Source organism: Ochotona curzoniae, unplaced genomic scaffold (genome assembly GCF_017591425.1).
Source record: "Ochotona curzoniae isolate NIBS_2020 unplaced genomic scaffold, NIBS_Ocur_1.0 contig_4501, whole genome shotgun sequence".
Classification (NCBI taxonomy): Eukaryota; Metazoa; Chordata; class Mammalia; order Lagomorpha; family Ochotonidae; genus Ochotona; species Ochotona curzoniae.
In genome coordinates this window covers 7,506,098-7,518,541 of record NW_024466307.1, presented here as the reverse complement: position 1 = coordinate 7,518,541, position 12,444 = coordinate 7,506,098, and the positions used below count along the sequence as shown (strand labels likewise).

Here is a 12,444-nt window from a genome sequence, read left to right as displayed (position 1 = left end):
AAAAATCAAACTAAACCCTTGCTTCAGCAACATGTGAGCATCTGACACCTTAGTCCACAGCTCCTTTCCTGAGCTGCAGTATGATTACCCTAGGGGAAAAGTTACTCACACATAGCTGACCTGTGGTTTCCCATTTTGTCCAGTCCACCCACAGAAGGGGATTTAGCATACAAGCATGATTAGCGTCCTTGTCACTGTAAATTACAAGGTGTAAGTGGGAAAACTGTAAATGTGTAACAGAGAATTAACAAGCACAGTGTGTTAGCCAAATTCACACTTTGTTTGCCCTCATTTCACATATCTATAAGGGCACTCCAAAAAGTTGATGGAAAATGGATTTAACAATTAGTTGATTTACCTTATTTTGGTGCAATTTTTAGAAAGAAATTCATGCAAACGAGGAGTCTTCAAAAAGTTGATGAGCATGAAGAACAATGAAAGGATTTCCAATATTTTTGGCACCAAGACAAACTGATCTTTAGTTTTCAATGAATTTTGGCAACTCTCCTTAGATTATAACCTTCTCAAGGACATCATGATGGGTGTTTTAGGATTTGCTAGCCAGTTTACTTAACCTCACATGGAATTTATAAATACCTGTGAACATAAGAGGTAGTTTTTGACTTTTCATAATTGCCCATTCCTCCCAGGCAATAAGGACGGTGGCATTCCAAAAGAGATCCTAATTAACACTTAGAACTGGAGGCTCAATGACTCTGCTGGGAATTCCGAATTTATACAATCTGATGTTCTCCCAAACCACTTCAGTCCTCTAATTCCATGTTTCACTAAGAGGTAGACCAGCTTTTCCTCTGGCGGCTTCCTCTCTCACTGGCCCCACAGAGGCAGACATCAGCTGGGAGGGAGGCCTCCTAGGTTAGGCACCATGCATTACATGTCACTTCGCTGCCACTTACAAACTCCAAAGAGTAACTGCAGCTTCAGTGACCAACTGGAAGCCCAATTGTTTCCTCTTTCCCAGTTTCTCACAAAACTGTTTGAATTGAGCTTCCCTTCACCATAACAGAGGCCAATTCTGGCGGAAGTCCATTCTCTTGGACTTGCTTCTATTTAGGTGCAAATGCTTATATTGTTCTTCTTAGGCCTATTAATAACTTGGGAAAAGCTCCCCGCACTGACTTTTGAAGGCCATCACAAATATTTTCCCATATTATTTTCACTGTGCCTTCCTCTGGTCTCAGTTCTGTCTTTAAGAATATGAATTCAATAGTAAATTCACCAAAGATCATCTCACAGAAAATACACAGGACATATTTCCTACAGTTATACCAGTGGAGTTTTCAATGTCATTGTTATCTTTCTGTATTTGCCCCCAAATCTCTACAAAGGGCACATAAAAAGTAGTGAACTAACATTTTTATATAAATTTAGACATATTGCAACAGATAACAATCACACCATCTTATGCTTTTTCAGGTTCTTGACATAATTGCAGCCAACTGCACTGGAACTAACACTGAAAAACTGCACTTTATACCAGATTTCTTCACTTGAACTAATAACAGGGCTCACTGGGGGCTGCTGAGTGAGGTTAGTCTTCAAGATATGAAATAGCTTTTAACCTCAACGTATAATGAATAGTTCAAGTTGCAAGGCGCATTACTTCTGTGCCAACGGAAGATCAAAAATGAAATCCCCAAAAGCCCTGAAACCCCAATGACATGTCACAGAACAAGCAATTGTACAGAACTGATACCTGAGCCTTTTCAGATTAGACCAGTGAAAGCAGTGCTAAGTAAAACACCTCAGACACACAAAACTATCTGGAGCCCAAAGTTGTATCCTAGTGAAACATCCAAGAAATTCCCATTTCCTGTTATTTCCCAAGTCACTTCTGCCGGGGTCTGGGCCCCCAGGTTTCTGCATCTCCTCCTTGGTCTACCTCATGGTTAACCCTTGCAGCTATAGCATCTCTGATGCCTTGCAAACCACACAAAATGGGCAATCGTTTCTGCACCACTAATCCTGCCAGACACAGCCCATTCCTCTGTCTTTACTAATGTCTGTATTTTAATTAGAAGTAGATTTTACCCGGCAAAGGTTTCTCATCTTTCAAGACAGCTTAAGCGTGCTCATCTTTTCAAAGGTTTTCTTGACCAATCCCTCACCCTGAGTTAATAACTCTTTTTTCTTTTGGTTCCCACTGTATAGGTGTAAAATTGCTAGTATCTATTCATATCATTCTATTATATTCATCTACTTTTTAATAGCTCCCTTATAAACTATAAACTGCTTGAGGGTCTTGGGTCTTTACATCCACAGCTCCTAATTGCCAGTGCAGTGCATGACTAACTGGAGAATGAGGACAAAGAATGAGTGAAATGCAGGACAATGCATGAGAGAAATTCCGTACCCACAAAAATACCACTAGAGATTCACATCTTTTTGTTAAACTGGAGTAAACACTTTTAGGTTGCAACTAAGACTCAAACAGGAGGGAGACAGAGTCCAGTGCCCTCGTCTGACTTGGTAATATTCACACAAGAGTTCTCAATAATTAACCTTCGCAAAGATTGGCAGAAGAGTAACTCCTGATCCTTAGATTGGAGGATTGCTCAAGTGGATTGTTTGTAAGATATAGGGCATTTTCAAATGAGGTCTTCTAAGCATCCAGTGAGTCAACGGTAATGAATGACCACAACCTGAGTTGAATCTGATAGTCCAGCCATTGTGCCTTCCCAGGGTAACCCCCTAGACCAGGCAACCTTTGTACTCTGTGGAGAGTGTTATTGTGCTAACAGCACCTACACGTCTGTAGCTATGTAAGTGCTAACGCTCACATTGTCCTTCTAAAACAAGTATTTGAGAAACACCTGTAGATAGATTCAAGCAGCAAAACACATTAGCCAGCATTTTTACCTTTTAGCTGAAGATTTCCAAGGTATAAAATCATGCAAAAATTTAAATTAAAAAATACTTCTGGGAGGGTTAGAGATGTTTGATGGTTATATCTTCAACTCCAGATATTGTAATGAATGTGGTTCAGCCAGACACCAAGGATGGCATCAGATGATGCAATCAACTCAGAAACCAAGAGTGAATTCATCATGATTACAAACAGGGGCTAAACATGGCAAAATTGCTCATTGTGTCTTGTCTAGACATACTGTAGTAGGTTGAGGTATTTCATCTCAGCCCCAACTCCGACACACTGCCAACATGACAATCTTGAATCTGATTCTTAAAGAGTTCAGATTAATTACATTGGCATAGATATTATCTTGAGTATTTACACTCAACAAAATTTTATTCTGTGGCAAACAGGAAGGTCTTATTTAAGGAAAACTTTATGCTTACTCATTTCTCTGTTCTCTAAACTCTAACTTGGTCCTTTTTAAATTGTTCTTACTTGAAAGCTAAGAGGGAGAGGTTGGTTCATTTCTCAGAACAGTCATGAATGGGTCAGGTCAAAGGCAGGAGCAAAAGCTCAGTCCAATCTGCCACGCAGGACCAAGAACCCAAGCACACAAGCCATCACCTGCTGCCAGGATGTGCACTAACAAGAAGCTGGAATCAGAAGTGGAGCTGGAGGCCGAGATTACGGCAGAGAGGATCTAGGCCTCTGCTTGTGACACTGACCTTTACAGAAGTGCCTGTTTGAATCCTGGCTGCTCTGATTCCGGCTGATTCAGTTCCTTGTTAATGTACCTCAGAAAGCAACAGATGATGGCCCACGTGTTGGAAACCAGTAATAACAGAACTTAACAGCATGTTGGTGGTTGCTAGAGGCTGCAAAGGAACAATGAGAGGAAGGAATGAGGAACATCTGAGGAGCACGTACTAGGTCCTAAACACATGGAAGAAGTCTGGAGGTTCCATTGCATGTTAGGGTGACTACAGATCACGTTAATGTATTGAAAATATTTTTAAAAGTTTGTGTTTTCACCATAAAATGCTAAATGTCTCAAGAGATAGAGTCCCCCCAATGAGACTTTACACAACAGATGCATATTAAAATCCATATAAAGCTCCATAAATAGATACAGAATTTAAACATTAAAATTTTAATTTTTTTAAGCACAAGAAGTAGCAGGGTATGTTCAAGGACTGTGTCCACCAGGGCTGGGCTGGGCTGGGGGCATGGGGGCAGTGTTAGACAGGATCAGAGAACAAGCCAGGACTGAATACTGCTTGGTTCGCAAAGTCCTCCGTCATGTGCACTTAGATGTCACTTAGAAGGGTTTGAGGCAGGAGAAAGGCTGAAGTCAGGGTAGTCTTTAGGAGAGCTACTGCAGCCTGAGAAGCCAGATTATAAAAGGACAGAAGTAACCTGGGAGGCACCATTTGTAGACTACTGCAGAAGAAAAGCAGCTTCGATAAGCAAGCCAACAGTGACAACCTAAAGAAATGAATATGATCAAGACATATGCGGATATCTCTTAATTCCCAAATAGTTAACTCTGTGTCTGCAGGAAATCCATACTAAAAAAAAAAAAAACTGCTAATGTACACAGCTTTGAAAGTTTGTACTGACTTCTGTGCAACTTTGTCTTTGCTATCCTCAAAGGAGTGAGCAAATAAAGGTGTGGGGCTTAGAGTTGAGCTCTGGGAGTCACCGTGGGAGGTCTGTTTCCACACTGAATCCCAAAGCACTTGCACACACCACCTTCTGCAGAGGACAGCAGCTACAGAGCCCACCCTCTCACCTGTAAGTAACATGCACACGATTCAGCTTGGTAGTAACACTCATTCTGCTGCGCAGAGTACAATGCCTGATGCCATGCCCCGGCTCATGCCTGGTAGAACAGAGTGGATGTTTCTGCCAAGTGGCGTCCAAGCAGAGCTTAGCACAACACAACCACAAACCTGTAGGAAAGTCAGCTTTATTTTCAGGACTAACAGTCGTTCTTTTGAAGGCACATTTAACAGGAAAACAAAGCAAAACAGAGTCCGCCCTCAGTGACTGAAATCTCAGCCAGTCTGATGAGCACTCAATAAAAGATAATCTTGAAGACAGCAGCTCCGGGCCAGTGATACAAGACCCTAGGACTTTTACACTTGGAAAATAAAAAACCAATGTGGCAAAGGTCACCCATGGACAAGCCTGACAGAGGAAGCCCGACTCCACCACACAGGCATTCAGTCTAGCAGTCAAGGTGTCCCTGCAGTCAACTGCACTTCCTGCCGCGGCATCCAAATGACAGCTCCAGGGAGGGTGGTGACAGCTCTGGTGACTGGGTCCCCGACATGCAAAGAGAATACACTGTGTTTGTACCTTCCAGCTGCAGCCTGGCTCAACCCAAGCTACTGCAGGCATTTGGGGAGTCAAGAGTGGCTGAAAGTCCTCTGTCTTTCTCTGTTTCTCTCTGCCTTTCAACGACAATTAGCTTAAAAAACAAAAGCGAAATTTGCATTAAAAATGAGACTGACAAGAGGGCACCAGCATGGTCAACAGGGCAGTGTAATCAACATCAAGGCTATTTGCAAAGAGATCTTTTTTTTATTCATTTATCTATATTTGTTTATTGAACAATCAGTTTTACAGAGAGGAAAGAGTAGAGATCTTTTCTCCACTGGTTCACTCCCCAAGTGGCTGCAATGGCCAGAACCAGGCATCAGGAGCTTCTTCTGAGTCTCCCACACAGGTGCAGGGTCCCAAGGCTTGGGCCCATCCTTGACTGCCCTCCCAGGCCACAAGCATGAAGCTGGATTGAAAGTGGAGCAGCCAGGATTAGAACCAATGCCCACATGGGATCCTGATGGATGTAAGGCAAGGACTTTAGTCACTAGGCTACCACGCAGGGTCCCTGGGAGATATTGCTGTATAGCCCGCAGGGGCCAAGAGGAAGCACCCTCGAGGGCTCTGGTGTCTCCCTGAAGAGGGGAGCAACTGCTGACACGGCCGAAGAGCAGACACATGCACCTGATCCTGGATGCAGGGAAGTACTGTAATGGTTTAATCTGCTCTCTTGTGCAGGGCACAAGCAGTAATAACACCTGCTATCTCCTGGAGGGGTGGAGGATTGCTTTGCATTATGCATTTCAATTGCTCAGTCATGAGACCTTTAATGTGTCTATGTTTTCAAAATATAAGCCTATTTCAAATTTCAAATGATGCACACACAAGTACATTCCATATATAAATATGGAATATATATATGTGTATATACATATAAGCTTATATATGTGTGTATATGGACTTATTTACTCATTTGTTTTGAAAGACAGAGTTCCAAAAGCAGGGAAGAGATGAAGGGAGAGAAAGAAGGGAGGAGGCGACAGAGGGGAAAGGCAGATCTTTCATCTGCTGGCTCATTCACTCAAACAGGCACAGCAGCCAAGGTTCAGCCAAGCTGAAACCATGAGGCTAGAATGCCATCCAGGCCTCCTTCATGGCAAGCAGCAAACACTTGCCCATCTTTCCCACATACAACAGCACCGACCCCAATAGAAAGTGGAGCCAGCAGGACCTGAGCCAGCATCACAGGGGGCACCTTGCAACGAGCTGCGATGTCACTATGCCCACCACCAACACGCGCACATTTCTAAGCTAGGTGTGTGTATCACATACAGTTCAACCCAAGCAATGATGACAGAAACACTTAGCAAATATTCCCACAGAGGCAACAACTCAGAGCGGACTTGCCGAGTCACGTACATTATAGCAATGCAAGAACGGAGTGCTGTAGCAGGAGGGTCTAGCCAGAGGCTTCACAGAGCTGACTTTGTAAGCAGGGCAACACCAAGAAGATGTCATCATCTTTGAACTGGAGTAAGAGGACAGAGTTGGGTTTTCCAGAGAGTACTGATGGTCCCATTCAGGGCTGAACCGAGAGGAATTCTGTCCAGGAGATGTCAAACAACAGTCACCCACTTTCCTGGCAGCCCCTCCCAGGGGCCTTATGTTCATGGGTCTTCATTCCAACTTTGTAAGGTAGGCTTTCGATTTTCCCAGTGTCACTCAGAGTCGTTACCCTATTTGTCTTTCTAATGCCGACACCAGACACTCCTCCCCCTCAACCAACACTCCATACTTGTTGCTTCCAGTGCTTAGAGCTATAATTAAATATTCATAACAACAACTCTCATGGTTTTTTTCCCTACTCACAGACATCAAAAGAAGTCTTTCAAAAGCCAAGTATAGTGTATGTTTCTGAGGCAGTAATAGAAGACTTCAAACTGGTATTTTCTGGTAAAATCTGGATTTGTCTCAATTTTTCCAAGCTTCCCAGATGAGATACCAAGCAGATGCAGGAGAAACTGGACAAAAGACACTGCTCACCCAACTCGTACCAACTTCCACAGAACCGTCTGCAGAATGTTAAAGGAAAGTCCCTTTTAAAAAATCTATTTGTACAAAAGCGAACAAATCCCACCTATTTCACAACACTAATTCAGGAGCACACTCCCTCCCTCCCACATCACCCAGCTATCCTCTTCCTGCCGGATTGTTTTTTCCCAATTTTTACAGTGTCATCGTTTCACTCCACTTTGCAATCACAAGTTTAACACTCCACTAGGTAACGATGGCACGTAGTAAGTAGAAACAAAACCAAAACCAGCCCACCATTCCTCCAGAGGACAAAGACTGAATCATCAAGTCCTAGGATGGCCAACTCACATGACTACACTGTTTGTGATCTATGTATTCATTACACAGATCAGGGAAAACCTAGTTGTGTTATTTGGACTAATATCTCAATTAATGACAGCCAAGATATGGAATCAACTCAGATGCCCATCAACTGATTGCTAGATAAAGCAAATGTGGTATATATACACCTTAGATTACCACTTAGCTGTAAAAAAAAAAATGAAACCTTGTCTCTTGCAACTAAATGGATCAAATAGAAACCATTAAGCTGATGTTTTTTTCTCTTCAGGAGAGTGCTTATGCAGCTAGAGTGTGCACAAACCCATCAGCTACCAAAAACTAAATACAGATGTTTCAGATTTTCAAGAACTCACATTGTTACTGGAGTTGATACAACATACAGTCTTATTGGTAAATGTAGTCTTAAAAATATTGTTTATTTGGAAAATCCATGTTAAAAGAGGACGAGACACAGACTCACTATCTACTGATTCTTTCCCAGATGACCACACCAGCCAGGGTGGAGCAGGCCAAAGCCAGGAGACTGCATATCGATCTCCCACCTGAGTGGCAGGGACCCAAACAATTAGGCCATCTTCTACTGCTTTTGTCAGGCTACTAGCCAGAAGTCGAATCTGATGTTGAGCAGTCAGGATACGAACTGGTGCCCACAGGGGCTGCAGGTGTCACTCGGCTGCATTTTTACCTGCTATGCCACAAGACCGACCCCAGATGAGGTCATGTTTGCAAGTTTTTCTAGACAAATTTGTTATCCAGTTTTAGAAAATGTGAAGCAATACAAACAAGTAAGAGACAGAAAAACATTCTCTCCTTGCTCAGCATTATTCATCAGTAAACTGTGTTATCTTATCGTCATGTTTTCTATCAGGAAACCTCTGTTCTTTTTTTAGATTTGGAGAATTGCTTTTTCTGACAGAACCCCAAGAACTGAGAAACTCTGAACCTCAAATTTGTCCTTTGTCCCAGCTGTTTACACCAGCCTGTCAGAACACATGGGTTGGCAATGTGATCAACAATAAAACAAAAACAAAACAAAATCCCAAGAACAGCATTCAAATTTTCCCCTACAAGTACCACTCACTGCCATGAAAATTTGCTCTTTTCACACCATGCCTGAAGTGAATCGTTCAACATTTTCTTGATATTTAGGGCTTTTTTTTTTCCTTTTTAGATAAACAGGGAAAAATAACTTGGCACAGAAGAATACATTCCTTTTGATACACTTCTGAAAATACAAACCTTATCTCAAGACTTCTAAATATGACATTCCAAAGGATGGACTTTTTCAACATCAACAGAACACTTCTCAAAGTTTAGAGTGTAGATATACTGAAAATAATTTTCTGCCCCAGAAGTTGAGTGATTAGAAACTGCCTCCAAATCCAGGGCTGATGTAAGGTTCAATCCTCAATAAAGAGGATGAACAGCAAATGCTGGAATGTATTTATTTGTTGCAGACACTCTGTAGTCTAGTCAAAGAAGCACAAAAAACATGTGCAGCTTTTTTGTTGTTTTTAACTGAGTTCCACCATTGCTAGATTGAGACTGAAAAAGAATCTTCTGCTGCCACCTGCTGGTGCTTAGCAGTTAATGATTCTCGAGGTGCCCTAACAACGCTCCAGATAAGCAGGCATAACCTTTAGGGTCTCACACATCTCAGCTAGCTATGTATAACGCAGTCTATAACAAATCGTGGACACAATTTTGTACAAACTTGGTGAAGTGGAGAGCAGAGGTAACAAGAGCTCATCCTCTTGCTGCTCAAGTTGCATATGAATCCTCACTACACTGCCCTGAAAGGAAGTAGGAAGATGTCATTTCCTTGCTCTTCTTCCCATGAAAGCCAGCATGTTCAGGTCAAGGTTAGCCATCCTTGGCCTTGGCAGAGGACACCCTACACTCACACTGGACACCAACCATCCAACCTTTACCCTCTCAGCCAAAAATTCCACAGGCCCAGCGTCTATTTTTGAGGACCTTTCTGAAGTTAATGTAACCTCTCCCGGTGTAACCACACAACTGATTCCTAACCAAAGACTGGAGGCAGGGAACATTACAATGCAGTTGGCGAATCTCTAACTGGAACTATCAACACAAAGAAAATTTACAAAATGGGGACCCAAGTATCTATGTTAGCTTGCTTTCCTATTGAAAGAAATTTTAAAGTCTTAGCTAAAAAGGATTTAGGGGGGGTCATTCTTCTCTTTGATTTACAGGGTGTTTAAAATCAAAACAGAGCTCAACCCTTTTGAGAAAAAGGACTTTCTATCAACATTACAACCTACCAGTTCTTCCTACACAAAATGAGCAACAAAAATGTTTTCAGTTCTTTCATGGTTCAAGTCATACACCCTATTTTTTTTCATGCTACAGTGTTTTATCTAGCCTAAAACATACTGCAAAATCAAGTGCAATATGTGAAGCAGAAGGCAATGCCCCATATAAACCCAACCAAGTTTTCCCATCCCATCCCAAAGGGAGCCAGTTTGTGAAAATATTGAGGGCTCTCTCCAATTTTATGACACAATTGTGAAGTCTTACATGCATTCTGCTGCCAAAAATTACCAGAAGGAATGATGAGCACAGCCATGATTCCTCAATTATGGAAAGTGTTTCATAAGACCTTGCACACATGAGGAAAAGGTGGGGGCAGACCACTATGATAGATGACTGAGGCAGTAGGAAGGACCCCATCCTATTAAATGCAAGTACCCTTTGATAACAGTTGCTGTCTCCCACCTTTCAAAGTAGCTTTGGAACCATAATGTGGGGCCCCCTTGAAAACCAGCACTTAATTGCTCACTGACAGCTATCAAATGTACAGGTCATTTCCACCCGGGACACAAAAAGGCAACTGAACTGCAATGTTCCAGATACTTTCCAATATTATCATCGAGTTCCTACATCAATGCTATTCTTCAAATTTCTGTTCAGAATTCAAGGAGCTGCACTTTGGGTGTTCTAAAAAACCAGCTGTGAGTTGAAAGCATACAGCACAATTAACTGACATGAAGTGCGTACCAGCATCTAGCCAGCACCCAAGCAAGCAGCAGCGCTGCCTGCTCCGGCAGTGTCAGTCCCCACACCACGATTCCAGCATCGTCACATGCCTTGCTTTACAAAAGCATAGTTCCAGGTTCCCTCAACTCTGTTGTCCTTTGTATCTGCACCTTTGCTTTCATCTTCGAATGGGAATCCACTCTTCCTGATTTGGCTACCCAGTGCCTGTGTCTCCTTTGCCCTTTATCAACAAACTGTGTGAACCTTTACTCGTCCGAGTTCATATTATCAGTTCTATGAAGACTGATGCGAAACAAAATTGAATGTGTTCCTCAGAGTTGCCTGTGAGCGGTCTATGTTCACACATCATACTGAATTACAGTTTATATGCACTAGAGTGTCTTGAACACTCCACAGCAAATACTTCTTATGGAACAATAAATGGTTTTACACATTTTTCCACACTAACACTTACCTTCGAATTCTCTTTTGCCACGAACTTCCTGATGCAGCCTAGGACATCTACTTTAAACACTAAGTTATGAACACAATATGCATTTGATTTTGTTTTGATTTTCCTTCTGCATCTGGAACTATGCTTTAAATTCTGCCTGAAGTTGCATGATAATACCTGCACCTTGCACATTATTTCTTCTACCATCAGTAATCATGCTTTCATTCAAATATCTTAATAGCCTCCATATAAAGGACTTACACATTCAATTGAACAGATTAATGTTATGCTATTACATAATATATATAAGGCAGTAATATCAGGTAAATATATTGACGTAAGTGGCTTTGTGATAAGGTATTTTCCTGTAAGTGATATTAAGGAACTTCTCTGTAGGACAAAGTTAACAAAACATGTATTTTAAACCCAATACTCTCATTTCCTTATATGGCTCCCCTTCCCCATCTTCCACCGTAATGTACCGAAATAGCTTATTTCAACTCAAAGATTAAACTTTACTGATGGTTCAGTTCAAGGTTCACAGAATACACGTGAGCATCTCTTAAAAACAGACCGAGTGTCTCTCCTACCTGTGTGCCCAAACTGGCCGCCATCATGTGGGTCAGAAGTTTAGCTGCAAACATGGAGTATCTGGCACAGAAGATATGGGAAAGGATGGCCAAACAGAGACCTGCAGGAATGACAGTCCACGTGAGCCTCCCTGAGCCTTGCATAGACAAACCATCACAGCACACGAGCTCACGTCAGTAATGACCACAGGCAAAGCCTGCCACCTGCCTATTCCACCTGTTCAATCGATTCTGCTGAATGGCCTGACTGAATCTTATTTTGAATGAAGCTCAAAGGGTAACTTCAAAATATCTATATATCCACTTCCTTGGTAAAAAAAAAAAAATACTAATTTAGTTGGTTTTTTTTTTCAACATTTTGTTTTATTATTCAAGTTTTCTTGTTTAAGGGGGAAAAATCTAACGTAATCTTGTTTTCTAAGAACAAGTGGTTTCACTAAATAGAGATATTTGCAGAGGTAAACAGGATCTCTCCAGCACAAAACTGAATGTCACCATCAAAACCCCAAATTGGTAATTACCCTCTTTTTATCGCTGAGAAACAGTTATGTAATTTCAACAGTGGCATTTATGAATTTTACAGGCAAATGGTGAAAAACATGAATGGTGCCAAAGCAACACAATGTGTGTTCTTTCCACCAAAATCATGTTTGAACTTGAGCATGTACATCGCTAAGTTGTATGAAGGAAAAAAAAAAGTGTTAATATCTTTTGTTTCTTTGAAAGGCTGAATGACCTAGAGGAAGAGAGACAAGAAAAATCAATCTTCCCAAATGGCTCCCAGAAGCCAGACCTGAGCCATGGTGAAGCCAGGATCCAGGAAC

General features: G+C 41.8%; 1 protein-coding gene across 1 annotated transcript in view; it reads right to left on the bottom strand.

Annotated features, from left to right (window-relative positions):
• Positions 1 to 12,444, bottom strand: part of ADGRV1 (adhesion G protein-coupled receptor V1) — a 366,107-nt gene that overhangs the window by 189,914 nt on the left and 163,749 nt on the right. The window contains exon 83 of the mRNA XM_040985862.1: positions 11,621 to 11,721. Coding sequence (XP_040841796.1) covers positions 11,621 to 11,721 — 101 coding nt within the window. The remainder of the gene's footprint in view (positions 1 to 11,620; positions 11,722 to 12,444) is intronic.